Source organism: Python bivittatus, unplaced genomic scaffold, assembly GCF_059951505.1.
Source record: "Python bivittatus isolate LINGU-HERP-01145 unplaced genomic scaffold, Pbiv_v1 ctg000790_np1212, whole genome shotgun sequence".
NCBI classification, from domain to species: Eukaryota; Metazoa; Chordata; class Lepidosauria; order Squamata; family Pythonidae; genus Python; species Python bivittatus.
This window is the reverse complement of record NW_028277110.1, coordinates 2,188,900-2,204,188: the sequence shown is the minus strand read 5'-3', so window position 1 is coordinate 2,204,188 and position 15,289 is coordinate 2,188,900. Positions and strand designations below refer to the sequence as shown.

Below are 15,289 nucleotides of genomic sequence, written 5' to 3'. Positions count from 1 at the left end.
AAGATCAGAATCATGCAATCCATGGAATTGCCTGTGACACATTATGGAAGTGAAAGTCAGTCTTTGAAGAAGCAGGATAGGAAGAGTATTGACATGATTGAACTTCAGTGTTGGAGAAGACTCCTAAGAATACCATGGACAGCTAAGAAAACAAACAAGGGGATCACCGAACAAATCAACCCAGAATTCTCACTCAAGGCACAAATGACCAGGCTCAAATTATCCTACCTGGGACACATTATGCGAAGACCCAGCTCTCTGGAGAAGGCTCTAATGCTGGGAAAGGTGGAAGGAAAAAGAAGAAGAGGACCACCAGCAGCAAGGTGGATGGACTCAATTACAGAACAATGGGTGCACTGTTGGAAGACCTGAAGGGCCAGGTTAGGGATAGATCATCATGGAGAAAATTTATCTGTGGTTGATAGGAGTCAACAGCGACTTGATGGCACATAAGCAGTCAATCAAACTGAATGGCGATCTGCAGAGGGATTTGAAAGACTCTTCAGTCCAGTGGAAGTATGTCCAGTGGAAGGAGAGATGGGAGACCTTGTTGCTTGACACACACCCTTCCTAGCCAGCTTTTTCTCCTTCCTTGGAGAGAATATTGGAGAAAATAGTAGTTTTCCTCTGTTGAATTATATATTTGCACCCTTTCCCAGCTGTCTTACTACATGAAGTCCTCTGGATGGTTTACAAATGAACCGACAGTAAAAAAAATATTTAAAGATAAAATGGAAAATAAATCCCTAAACATAAGCACCAACATCCATAACCCAACAAAAATGTTCCGTCACCCCATCCTCATCTTTTTCCTTATTTTTGCTCTATAAAGTATTTATGTCATGCTTCAGTACTGTAATTGTGTATAGAGATACTTGATTTTTTTTTTAATATTTTACTGTATGGAACATGTGACCTTAATTAGTGGGACAGACAGTGGAAGTTAGGAATTCATTTTCTCCACTTGGCAATTTAGTTGTGTCTTTTGGAATAATCACTCGTAATCAGAGCAGAAAATTGAAAGATTTCAGGTCATACTCTTGCTGTCCCCTCCCTCCCTCCCTTCCTTCCTTCCTTCCTTCCTTCCTTCCTTCCTTCCTTCCTTCCTTCCTTCCTTCCTTCCTTCAATACTAACAATACAAATGAAAATAATAAACAACCCCTAAATCCAGCAACATAAAACACAGCAAAGAAACAAATTGAACATGCAGATTTAATTTAGTTTAATTCAATCAGGATGAGCGAAGAATTGAATGCTTTCAGATCACATTTTGGCTGCCCTATTTGTTTTCATTCATTCTTTCTCTCCTTTTTTTTTTTTTTTTTTGAGAAGAGGCATTAATTTTCACCCACCCCCAGCCCTGTTGCTTTGTTTCAAAATAACAGTTAAGGACAAAAACTGTGGCCTAAAACACAGCAACAGAATGAATTCAACGTGCAGTTTTGAAACCCCAGAGAAACCCAGATTTAGCGAAAGGTTCTGTGAAAGGCCTTGGCTATGCAGTAAAGAGGCTACAGGAATGGGTAACCCGGTGAGACACCCCAAGCAGTGAGTAAATTATCACAGGGTGGATGTGGGCATGGCAAGAAGAGCCCAACCTGTTCAACATTCAAGATGGTTGTACACGGGTGGGTGGAAGGGAAACAGGTCACCATAGGTCTTATCAAAGAAACTGCCCACAGATGGGCTTCATTTCATGTTGCTACAGCTGACTGGGGAAACCTTGGCTGTAACAGCCATCGCTCCCTGTATTTATGGCTTATTAACCACAGATGTACTGGAGAAAGGGCCTGAAGGACACCCCCCCCCCACCTGCCTTTCACATTCTCATTCCTCCTCCCCAACTCCCACCCCATCCTGATGCATGTTTAGTTTTTCCCACGGAAGGAGGTTGAGAAGTTTGGAAGTTGAGATGTACAAGTCATAGCGTTTCAGCTGAAAATACAAGGCTGGTTAAATGGAAACATTTCGGGGAGCGATAGCATATGGACTGGCTTCTATCAGCTCGTGTGTGTACGGTTCAAAAGCAAACCAAACAAAACCACAGGCTGTTTGAAAAGCAGGATCTGGCATTCTCTCAAGAGGCCCCTTTAATGCTCCTAATACACAAGTCTCTGCCTTCCGATTAGGCTGACTTCCCTCTTTCTTAAGTACTGTGTCCATCCTGTTTGGGTCTACTTAGAAATAAGTTTCCTTCAGTGGAAAGGGGCTTGCTCTTAGCTAGGATTTTGGCTTCAGAGTGTTCAGTTTAGATTACAGCTGGTGCATCATCTTAAAGGACACGGCCTTTGAAGGCTCCCAAGAGGCTTGGTTTGGCCAAGAAAAGCCCTCCAGAAATTGCCATCCATGCTTATGTGACAAAAAGAATAAAGTTATTGAAGACACAGGGATTCATTTCAATGAGGGTGTTTCATTAATTTCAGGCAACGGGCAAGTCTTCTTCCAATCATTCTTGATTCCTGGTGATGTCAAGGACATCTCAGTGTGGTTTTCTTAGTTGCAGTGTGGAAGGGGTGGATCACTGCCTCCTTCTGAGATGCCCCGGCATCCCCATTCTGGTTTGCAGTCCTGCGATTTCTTGGAATTCACCCATCAAAGTCCTCACCATCCTAATATAAAGTTAACCAAATGTAAATTAAATTCAGTTTTGGCCCCACATTTTTTTGGAGTGGATGCAACACACCACTCAGATGCCAAATCAGTTCTTTGCCTGAAAAAAAAATGTGTGTCCTGTCATAAGGGATTAAAATACTTTCCCTAACAGAAGACATTGAAACACTGGCTTTTAGCTTCAGGGAGGAAGAAAATACCAAGAAGTGACAAAAGAGAAATATATAAAGTTGGTGATAATTTTAGAAATAAAATACTATATTTTATCTCCTTCTACCATTGTACTAGAACTTTGGATACTTGGTTACAACTCCCATTATTGTCAACCATTATTGGCAATAGTCTAGTGGGCATTTAATTGCCAACTGTAAGCCTTTTGAGGTAGTCCAGGTCATTGGACTTCTGTTCTGGAATTCTAATTCTTCTATTTTATCGAAATAGACTTTAGGAACATAATTTTGAAAGCCTAACTGTGTTTTCCCTTCTGTCCCTCTTATACCCTAGTGAATTAGGGCAGAACCAATCTGATCTTCTTTCTCGCTCTTTCTTTATTTCCCGGGCTTAATGCATGCCTTTGTTTTTGTAATTGCCATGGGGTAGTTACTCCAAGGTCATCTCTATGGCCCTCTATATAACCTGAATAGAGAATAATGAGGGTGGTAGCCCAGGACAGCCTTGGAAAATAGATGTAGGATTAGCAGTGGAATTGCCTTGATACGCAACTGCACAGTTAAATTATGGCAATCTGTGGTTGAAGATACAGCATTGGCTACTGGCTGAGGTGGTTTCCAGAGATAATTAGATAATCCCTGGAGGCTGTTGGCTTCATAGCTAAATAGTGACTTCCTGTTCAGTGGTGGTCACTGGCAAGGAAATAAAAGTAGGACATGGGGGTTCAACTGGAGGAGCCTTTCATTTGAAGAGGATTCTGATTGTATTTGACATCATGGAGCCTGAAAGAAAGCATTTCCTTTTTCAGATGTGATATAAGGTTATCTCTATGCTCTTTTCCCAGCAGAGTATTATGTACCAGTTCAGTTTAGACAAATGTTTCTCAATCTTGGCAACTCTAAGAGGTGTGGACTTCAACTCCCAGAATTCCCCAACCTTGCTGGCTGGGGAATTCTGGGAGTAGAAGTCCACACCTCTTAGAGTTGCCAAGGTTGAGAAATACTGGTTTAGGCATTCAATGCTTGTAATTTTTTTTTTTCCCGTTAGGAAACTCAGGAATTTGACACAAAGCAGTTCTTGACCCAGAGATCAGGTATTTTTAGGATCATTTCTAGATCCGGGAATGACTGTGAAAAGTTGTGCAGATCTCCTGCGCTGGTAGCTCGGGTGAACTTGAAAGGTCTTGGAAGCATGACAGAGTAGACCTATTCTCCATGAAGAAAAGCTTAGGCTGTTTTGCATCCTCTGTAGGAGGTGTGGGAGCAACCTAAGATGGAAGACCGGATCCCTTTCACATTGACCTTCAGGGATAGAAACATAGCCCTGCTTTCTTTCATTATTCATGAAATAAATACATATTAATCAAGTATTAATGAGACATGGCTGGAGCATGATCGTGTTAACCGTATTGACTTTCCATTTTAAAAGGACACTTTAGTTCACTTTTGGGGGTGTGATCCCAGTACATCATTCAAGAGCCAAGTGTGGCTCTTAGCCTGGAAAATCGTACCAACAGGCCGAATTGAATGAAGAGAGATGTAACATCGTCTTAGAACTAGCGCTGATCTGTACACCCTGAAACACTGAATACCAAACTCAAGTATAAAAAAGTGGCTCCTGGATGTTTACACAAATGTGAAAGGAGAAGATCATTTCATCCATAAACCTTCCGTTATCTTATCTGATCATCTGCTTGGGTTTGGGGCTGCTGGATTTCCTTTACAAACCCATGACATTCTCATTTCTCCTGGATTAGCTTGTCCCCAGGAGATATCTGCAACCTTCTGGCTATAAAACTAAACACATAAATAAATGTTTAAAGAATTGCATATGTTTGCTTTGAGTTGTTGTGGGCCAGCACTTACGTTTTATTAGAAGATGGTATGTTGACATAAGATACTTTACTACCAAGCCCCAAACAAGGAATTACTACAGAGATTTACAATATATTTACATTTTTCCCTTTATAGGATTGACTCTTCAGCGGGGTGCACAACATCTGTCAGTTCAAGGGCCACCCTAACTTGGGGTGGCATGCAAGGATTGCATTCTACATGGGGGTGGGGCCAAGTCCTGATTTTTCAGACAGATAAAAATTTTAAAGACATTACAATGACTGTTTTAAGTTTCTGCAGTCCGTCCTTCCTTCCTTCCCTCCCTATCATCATCATCATCGTCGTCATCATTGTCATCATCCTTTTTTGGCAATGCTTGTTGAGTTGCACATTAATTGCACAGCCAAAGGAATGCCTTTCGGGCTTATATTTTTAAAAGTGGTACAACCATATTTTAAAGTGGTGGGCATATGTGGGAATATTCAGTGCATGCCATGCGGTACTTCCCATGGTGAGTATGATGCTGGAGACTGAGACTTGGTAGCTGAACAGTTTCCATTTTATTATTTTCTACTATTTATTTTTAATTAGAAAAATCTTTTAAAAATCAAGAGCTTGTTGGGCATCACCAAGCATGTAGGTCCATCATCATCACATAAACTACTATCGATATAGTGGACATTATATGCATCTGTATGATGGCTGAGAAACAAAATCACTTTGGTTTGAGGAGCACATGGCTTTGCAAGCAGCACTGAACACTTGAAGCAGCCTTCCTTCTACAGCAGTGTTGTCCAAACTTGGCCACTTTAAGATGAGTGGACTTCAACTCCCAGAATTCCCCAGCCAGCATGTTTGCTTTGGGGAATTCTGGGAGTTGAAGTCCACTCATCTTAAAGTGGCCAAGTTTGGACAACACTGTTCTACAGAATCCACTGGTTGTAGTAACTGTTTTCTCTACTCCTTGCGATATGGACTGTCCAAGCTCCTACTGATGTCACCCGAGATCTTTTTCAACTAGAATTCCCAAGAATTAACCTGGGATCTTTTTCTGGCAAGTATGTCCTCTAGCAGGGCACTATTACTCCTTCCCAAAAGCAAGTGTTCTTGGTTGCGCCTCCATACAGTATCCTGTCTTGTCAAATGTGTGCAGTGTCCCCTTCTCCAATGCTGTTATAACATCTACCAAGTGCCTTTAGATACAGTATATTGAGAAATACCAGTCACACTAGATAAGTGAATTTAGATAGGACAATGTAGCATGTCAGCCAGGACTATAACACAATTTCTAGTCTCTAGGACTCAGGAGTGCTACTTTTCCAATATTCTTCCTGTTTTCTTCTTTAACTCTCTCATTCTTGCTGAAGATGATGTCATTTCCAGCCCAGATCTGAAGATCCTTTCAGTACAGGTTGTGTATTCTTTCACCTGCAACAGAAGTTATTTGCATATTACCTATATACAGTAGCTAAGCTGTGAGATGTTGATCGTGGAATTGGTGTGGGCATTGACGTTGCTTGGCATTAAAATGACTTCAGTTTCAGGACTGGCACTGTGCCACTACAGTTAAAGATATGGATTTGTGCTGATGACATTCATCCTCTGGATTTTCATACTGAGGTTGTTACCTAAACGGATGGATCCACCAATTTAAGCTCCTTACATGAAAACCCTCTTTGGGTGAAATGTTCCTAACTTTTTTTATGATGATGATGACATTTTGAAGGATAAAGAACAGTCAGAGTGCCCTAAATATTTGGATAAGTTTGTTGGCATCTAATGGAGAAAGAATACCTTTGGAGTTATTGCAACCTTGGGGGTCGACTGGGCTCATACATCAACCTTACAGTACTTAGAAACACTATAAATCCCTGCAGTTTCTATAACTGAGCAAATGTGTAAAGCGTGCAAAGTGAGAATTCTTGAATAGTCCCACATCTGTTGTTTCTTCTGAGTCTCCATTGTCCTGTTCTCACTGGAATTCCTGTTCCTTAAATCTTGTGTATGTTCTCAGCTGTTAAATTCTAAGCATGCTGTCCTCAGTGTTCTTATTAGAAGCCCATCGCACTGAAGTCTTCATCCTCAATGGAAGACACCCCTGTTCACTCAGTCTTCTGTTCTTGTGTTTAGGTGCTACATTCTTTAGCAACTGATGCGTTGAAGATACCAGTGCATAACTGGAGGAGGGGAAGGCGGTTAGCTAACACTCCTGCACTTGACAGGACCCATTTACATATCTGAAGAGGACTCCCCTGAGTCACCTAAGACATACCACAGTGTTATGTATGACAAAGTCCACTACTGAAGCTATTTTGTTTCTATACCATGTGATAATCAAAATCATTCCACCCAGTTTCACCTCTCCTTCCTTTATTCTTCCTCTTTTTTCTCTCATCCCCAAAAACTGTATGAGTGTATAAACTCTTACAGGGACTTACATTCCTCTAATGCAGTGGGCTTGATCCCCAAATGTTTTGATGCACTGAAGGGAATTCAAGTTGCCACAGATCCCCTTGCTCTTGTAAGGTGGCCAAAGACTAACCTGTCTCTTGGAAAAATGCTATCAAAAACTCTAACCCATGCAGACGCAGTTTAAACATTAGCCACATTTTTCACACACACACCCTTCCTTCCTCATTTTGTTTTATATTCAGAACTCAAAGCCACAGTATTAGCTAGCTCTTGGAAAGCTATTTCTGCTGCCATCTGCTGTTCTAGTTTCACAGAGTGTGGAAAAGTGCATAGAGATGTAAGCACAGCAGTCTGTTCAATCCGTGTACAAATTGTCTGACAACCGTTTGTTAGGAAGAGTTGATGAGAGTGTGATTTTGTGAATTTTCAGTATGATCACATCATAGCCTCAAAACTGATTGAGCGTCTCAATAATCCAACATGTGGAGTTATCAGGTTCAGGTATGCAAATATAAATAAATTTACTTTGCCGTAACTATTTACATTACCGTGCATTCTTTAAAAAGTGAGGAACTGATTAGAAATTATTTTAGCTTTTTTTTTTTCTCAGTGATGATGATGACATTTGGAAGGATAAAGAACAGTCCGAGTGCCCTAAATACTTGAATAAGGTCGTTGGTATCTGATGGAGAAAAAACACCTTTGGAGTTGTTGCAACCTTGGCGGTTGACTAGGCTCATACATCAACCTTACAGGACTTAGAAACACAATAAATCTTTACTCGTATGTAGCTGAGTAAATGTACAAAGCATACATATGGAGTAAATGTGTAAAAAACATACATGTGGAGTTATCAGGTTTAGGTATGCAAATGCAAATGAATTTCCTTTGAGGCCACTGTTTACATTACCATACGTTCTTAAAAAAATAGGAAGTGTGATTAAGAAATGCTAATGTTTGCTGCTTCTTTTTTACCCTTGAACAGGGACACCCTGGCCAGCCAGGATCCAGAGGTCTTCCTGGTTTGGATGGCTGTAATGGCACCATTGGGAGTCCTGGTGCTTCTGGATCAGATGGATTCCCTGGTCCACAGGGACCGAAGGTATTTCTTGATGTAGTCTTTGTCCTAGGTTGAGATTGATGGTTGGGAAAGAGGTCTGGACATGATATCTTATGAATGGTTTTTAAGACAGCTTTCCTTGTAACTGTTTCTAGAATAAAGTGGGGGAAAGATATGGGGGGGGGTCCACTTCTTTCCCTTTTTAACAGCCAAGGAGAAAGTCCCAAATCCACATCACGTCACATCAGCTCTTTCTTGCCTTGGGAGGTAGATGGTTATGTAGAGATGCATCAAAGAGGCCATTGGATGACCTTATGGGGAAGTCATACTATGGCAGTGGCTAGATTTATGCATTACAGCAAGCCATAATCTAACCATAAATAAACAGCAGTATTCTAAGCCATGCTTTATGGTTTATAGACCACAATAGCTGGATTTAAGCCACAGGCTATCCCAAATTCAGGGCATATTGTGGCAGAATGTTGTGTGAACTATAAACTAGTGTGGGATATTTAGTAATGTATGTAGCTTAGCATATCTTCAGAGAGACAATACCATGATGGCCTTCCAAGAAAGAGATTGGTGGTATATAAAGACTTTGATGTGTATAGAATTGATTGATTGATTGATTATGTGCCATCATGTTGGTGTCAACTCATAGCAATCACATAGATAGATTTTCTCCAAGACAATCTATCCCCAATCTGGTCCTTCTGGCTTTCCAACAGTTCACCCATCATGGCTGTAATAGAATGTGTAGAATACAAGGGGATAAATGAATTCTACCTGCATTTCTTTGATTTTTAGCTTTAGCTTCAAGACAACTAAGCTTTGAGTTGACTCAGATTGACCCTCTTTTTTTTTTTTTTGCTAAAGAGTATGTTTTTGTTTTCTTAATTTCTGTAACCAGGGTCATCTTGGTCCAAAAGGCGCAAAAGGTGAACCTGTTTTTGCCCCAGGAATTTTTAAAGGAGTGAAGGTAAGAAATGTCCAGACAAAGGAACTGTAGCAGGAGACACCTCTAAGCAATTAAATGTTTAATTTTATTTTGGAAGGAAGACAGTTTCAGAAAGATTTATGCCTGCGTTTGAGGAATTGCCTACACTGTAAAAATGTTAGAACTCCTTGCTGGTCATTGACCATAATGAAATAAACGTGATTATTAGAACTCCAGATCAACCACTGAAGCTAAGAATTGAAAAAAAATATGCCTGATAAATGGACCCACTCTTTTTTATACAACACATAGATAAATTATTCATACACCCCTTGAATGCCAGCTGCTGGAGAGCATCAGTGGAAGAAAACAGCCAACTTCCTAGTCAAGTTGGAAGTTGCTCAGATGCATCTTGTTGGCTGCTGGTGGGACACAGAATGCCAGGCTAATTGGGCCTTTCGCCTGATCCAGCTTGAGGATTTTTTTGATGTTCTTCATTCATTTTCAATCAAATAGTTTTTGCTGCCAACATTTGGGCTGTGAACAGTTACTCTGTACTAACTAAGTCCAAAATCAAGACATTCTAGTAAATAGCTACACAGGTTGGGTTTAAGTCTTTGATTGGGAAGCCCTCTCTCTCCCACCATAGTATACAACTGGGTTTTTTACACTCCCCCCCCCCCCCATCTTGGGATGGGATGGTTTAGCTGAGGCTGGCACAAAAGTAACTTGTGTAGTTTGCATTTTGTGAACCTTTTTTTTAAACAACCAAACATTTTATATAACCGCATTTCCCTGCCAATCTAATTTATGTTTCATCTAAGGTGCTGACTGTTGTTACATTATTATTTAGGGAGAAGGAGGTCTTCCTGGACTGGATGGTGCTATTGTAAGTTCATTTCCCTTGTAATTTCTGTTAAAAGCTTTCCTTGCCTGTGTGTTGTATTATTTTTGGCAAAACTCATTTAGTAAAGAGAAAGAAAGTTCCTACTTCGCTTCCAGCATTATACAATGCTGAACTAGCCCTAGAAAAACTTAATATCAAATCTACCCTCAGCCGCGGAAGCTCATTAGGTGACTCGGCTTGTCACAACCACAACCCACATTATAGATGTGAGGAGGAAAGTGGAGTTGTATTACCTAGGGGAAAAAGTTGCCGGATCAGATGAGTTAGGTGAGAATTGTTTTTACTTTTTTTAATTGCTGTTTAACCTTTACAAAGCTCATGCACTTACAGGGCCATTGAACTGTTTGCAGAGAGCAAAGACTACAGTCGGGAGTACCAGATTCCCCTCCAGAGTTCCACAGTGTGTGGTTGAAGGACAAATGATAGGTTTCTTGTTGGAATAGAAAGATACAACTAGCATGGGGGTTTAGTACAAGCCACAATGATGTCAGGTATGCCATGGCACAAAAGATGTCATCGTGCCCTTTCCATCACTTGCCCCCACCACAGGTAGCCATGGGGTCTTTTGTTTATGACTAGCATTTTTCCCACTGTGGATTCCTCTAGAATTTGTGATTTAATTCTCTTACATCCTTACTTTGGAGAAGTAACTCCCAGAAATAGCTAGCTAGTGAGAGAGAGAGATAAGGGGGGGGGGGGGGAGAGAGAGAGAGAGAGAGAGAGAGATTTTATACTCAAATGATGCAGCTAGACTAGGACAGTGTGATGTATGTCAGCTTCTAGTTGTCCAACTGTCTTCTATGAGAAAGACCCTTGCAGCACCTTGGTCTCTTATATACTCCTTCTATAGGACTGGGTTTAGCTGAAAGAAAAGCTAATGGGGTGGGAAAGGAAGATACAGGGAAAGTCAAGTGAGAAGAAAAGAAGAAACCATAACAATCAGCTTCCTACATTCAGTGCAGTCTTTTTTTCTTGGCTGGCTTTAGGCCTTTTCAAATAAACAGAAATACTGAAACGTATTTCTGATTTTCACACCAACTTTTCCATCCTGGGGAGGAATCTTAAATCTTCCTCTTGAGATTTGACATTCCGGGAGACCTCCTCTTACCGTGGAAGTAATCAGGCTAATGAATGAGAGATAGCAACATAGTTCTGGTTTTGTATTGCTTATGATTATTCTGTTTATGACCAACCCTAGTCATCTGTTGCCTTGTGATGAATTGGGGTTAAAAATCTGGCTGGAGACAATACATAAGAGAGTCATCTCATTTGGGGGGAGATTTAAGCAGGAAATATGACCACTGAAGTTGCTTAGTTGCCTTCGATCTCCTTCTTAACAGGGTCCTAAAGGTTCTCTAGGTCGACCAGGCCCTGCTGGTCCCATCGGGCTACCTGGATTTCCGGTAATTTTTCCTCTTTTTGTTATTAATTATATTCTGAACAATCTCCCATCACAGCTAGTTCAGAATATATGAAATAGCTACTGATTGTTATGTTTGTTGTCTGACAGGTGACAGCTGCTTTATTAGTTCATCATTATTTCATTGTTAGTCCTTCAAGCTAGTCAAGACAAGAAGCATAACTATGAGTACTAACTCTATCTTTATTGTAAGGTTACATTAACAGAATCTTACAAGACTGAAAGTCTTTCTCCGCTCCCTCCTTTTACTCTCCGGAAAACTAGGGAGGGTCCCTTCTGAAACGCTCCCATGCCCTCCCTCCTTCTGTGGGCTGAGAAACCTATTACATACCGGTTGTCCAGTCTGTGGCTCTTCCTCCTCTCTCCCAAGGTCTTTCCCATAGACCGTTACATCATCATGGTGATGCACAGGGGTCATTAATGAGGGACTGGTCAGGGACTGAAAACCAGGAGCTTCCTGCCTGCCCAGCTCCTTTTGAGCCAAAGGAGAAATAGTTTCCCTCTGTAAAGACATCTCAGAATCTGCTGCCATTGGAACATGCGACCAGTTTGCATAATACCTGCTCAGTCTCTTAAAATAGACAAACCTATCCTGTAATCTGGATTATTCCCTTGTTTGGCTCAGGAGGGAAGCAGAATGACAAGATGGGAAAGGATATGACTCCACCCCCTTTGGTTTCCGATCTAGTTGGATGAGGGTGGTTCTGCCCCCTTTTCACTTTTTTGCTTAAATATTAAATATTAGGGTATCAACTCAAGATAAGATGCAGAGTGGAGATTCTCATCACATGTAAAGGAGCAGTTGTCAACTGCTCTCATTTATTAGTGAGTAATTTATTTCTCTCTTGCTTCCTAAATAATATTGCCCTGGGAACTACTTTGGTTGGTTAACCCTTTCATTTTTTTAGAACAGCTCCCTCTTCTTATTTATATGTCCCACCCATAAATTTATTTATTTATTTATTGTACTTATATAGCCACCCATCTCACGCAAATTGAAATTGGATTCTCAAGTGCAACCTCTGATCAATATTGTTTTCTTCCAATTTAGGGACAACCCGGTCTCCCAGGACCCCCAGGTCCTGTAGTAAGTATGTTTGATTGTTTCCCTGTATTCCACCTTTCCAAAATGTCTATCCATTAAATAAACAGTACAGGCAGTCCCCAGTTTAAGGAGTTCCATTCCCAAGGTCTGTCTGTAAGTCGAATTTGTATGTAAGCCAGAACAGTATTGTTGTGTAATGAACTCGAACCATTGCATATTTAACTCGAATCATTGTGTATTCAACTCAAATTTTGCTGTTAAGACTCGGTTCTTAACTATGGGTCATCTGTAACCTGGGCATTCTTAACCTGGGGACTTCCTATACTGTTTTCTTCCTGATATCCCTTAGGAAAACTGTTCTGCGTTAAAGATGAACAGAAAGTGCAGTCAGAAAATTTTCTTATTGTTTTGTTTTGCTTGGCTTGCGGGGGGATAGTTTTGGAATAGCTTGCTCCTGGTGTTTTTTTTAAATGATTCTCCATATTGGATTGGACATAGAAGCTTCAATTATGATGATTATGAATTATACACAATCCACCAGAGAGCTCTAAATGGATTCGGTACTTTTGACTATCGGATCCTCCCCAAGATCAACAATTACAAAAGATATCTTTGTAATATATGGGTTATTCCAAGTAATGAAACTTTTTGTAACTGATGAGTTGAGATGTCATCCATTCCTATTGTGTCCAAGTACTTTTCAAGACCTTTTGGTATGACATCAAGCACAGCAAGTATTGTGGTGGTGATAATTATTTAAATTTAGAGGCTGTCCAGCTCCAGAATGACTCTGGGTGGCTTAGAGTTAAAACCCAATAATGAGAAAAACTAAAGCATTATATTGTTCTACAGCTTGTAAAACATATGACTGCAGAATTAAACCTAGGATGCTGAAATTAGTGTGAGAAAAGTGAAGCATTTTTTAATACTTTGGACACAAACAATTAGCTTTAATTCTTCGTCAACTCAGGTTGGATTACCAGAACTAATACTAAACCACTATTATTATTTTTTCCAAATGATGAATGTCGGTGATCACTTTTGGAAGACAGAGATCAGGAAACAACTTTAATTCCATTGATTGTTTCTTTTTACTGTTCTTTGGGTGATTTGTGCCTCTATTTTTCAATTGTACCGTTTTTAAAAATAAAAAATTACAATGATTTGGTGTTTGATGTTGTTATTTTGCAGGGCAGTAGTGGTCTAGTTTTCCAGGGAGAAAAAGGAGAAAAAGTAAGTAGTTGTGTGCATTTTGGCTTTGCAATGGGACACCATACCAAACATCTTCTTGGGTCACTATGAGGACAGCATCACTGTTTCTTCCACATGGTGGCCATTTGTGTGTGTTGTTGCCGTAAAACAATGTGTGTTGTTGACACACATTGCATGTCAAGAACAAGATTGGGCAATGGAGAAGAGGCTAATTTTTTCCCTCTGTCTCTGGTTGCCTGGGAGCAACACCGGACAATTTTGAACCTGGAAGAGTTCACCCTGCCTTAGAAGTATTCATAAGCAGCGTATTTGTGGCACTGACTACCAAAGTGTTCTCAACCTCATGTGGGGTCTGTGCACCAGCCTCTCACCTCTCATCCATTACAGTCCTGAATTTTCACCTAACGTTCACTTTGGTCAAGTTATATATATTGCCTTCTGCTCTCCTGATGGGGTGCTACAAAACTGCTTTCCTCCATCCCCATATATCTCCTTGTGGAATCTTAGTGCCAAATGTTCTCTACAGAGAATTCTGGACAATTTTTATTTTATCCTACCCTTAAGACATTTCCTGGCACAGATGACTTAGTTCTCCCTTCTTCCATCTGGTTGCTATTTGGATAGTCCTTCCAGGTTGCCTGGTCCTTCATTTCCATATCTACTATCCATCTTTCCTCAGGTCTGGAATATCAATACATGTTATTCAGAAGTTATGCATCTCCAGCTTTACTTGTTTTATTTCCTTCTATCTTATGGCCATTATGAAGATTTGGTTTGATCTGATTTGAGCCTAGAAAGATGACAACAATAAGAGGCACTTCTGATGCCTTGCAGAGGAAACTGAGGGAGACATGGAAGTGCCCTGAGTTCTTCCAAGAAAACTTTTTTCTATTTCTGGAACATGATTGGGTTTTATTGGGCATAAATTGAATGCTTTCTGTGGTGGAGGTCCCTAAAATGTATTTATTAATTGAATGCATATACCACCATAATCATAGATAGACGCTCAGCTCACAAAGTGAAGCAGAACAGCAACATAGTAATACATAATAAAAAAAGAAATGCAAAACTTACAACCCCCAAAATTGGCATCAGCTTCCAAATGCCCTCCAGAAAAGCTCCGTTTTCAACTATTTTGGAAGGTAGCTAACATTAGAGCCATCAAACGTCTTGTGGGAGACCATTCTAGAGAACCAGCCCAAGTATAAACAATGCTTCCAGGCTTCGGCCCCTTGACCTCCTGAAAATGGGGGACAACCAGCATGACCCAAGGGGTTGGGTTGACTCCAGAAGAAAGATGGGGTTCTGCAGGTAACCAGGAATCAAACCATAAAGTGCTTTATAGATGAAAATCATCACTTCAAATTGTACCTGGAAACTAATTAGAGGCCAATGCAGGGCCTGAAAAATAGGTGGGACATGCACCCACCGTGCCCTTGGAAGAGCTGGGCCACTGCATTTTGCACCACTGGAAGCTTCCAGATGGTCTTTAAAGACGATCTCATGTAGAGCGCATTGCAGTAGTTTAGAGCAATGTTTCTCAAGATGTGTGGACTTCAACTCCCAGAATTCCCCAGCGAGCACATCTTAAAGTTGCTGAGATAGAGAAACACTGGTCTAGAGGAGTGGTGATGAGGGCATAAGCCACCTAATCGCTGTTTAAAATGTTTTTTCTTGTA

General features: G+C 40.6%; 1 protein-coding gene across 3 annotated transcripts in view; it reads left to right on the top strand.

The window, feature by feature from the left end:
* Nucleotides 1-15,289, top strand: part of COL4A6 (collagen type IV alpha 6 chain) — a 165,146-nt gene that overhangs the window by 94,441 nt on the left and 55,416 nt on the right. For all 3 annotated transcript variants that reach the window (XM_088129180.1, XM_088129182.1, XM_025166593.2), the window contains 6 exons: nucleotides 8,015-8,131; nucleotides 9,000-9,068; nucleotides 9,880-9,915; nucleotides 11,274-11,336; nucleotides 12,405-12,440; nucleotides 13,590-13,631. In XM_088129180.1, coding sequence (XP_087985306.1) covers nucleotides 8,015-8,131; nucleotides 9,000-9,068; nucleotides 9,880-9,915; nucleotides 11,274-11,336; nucleotides 12,405-12,440; nucleotides 13,590-13,631 — 363 coding nt within the window. The remainder of the gene's footprint in view (nucleotides 1-8,014; nucleotides 8,132-8,999; nucleotides 9,069-9,879; nucleotides 9,916-11,273; nucleotides 11,337-12,404; nucleotides 12,441-13,589; nucleotides 13,632-15,289) is intronic.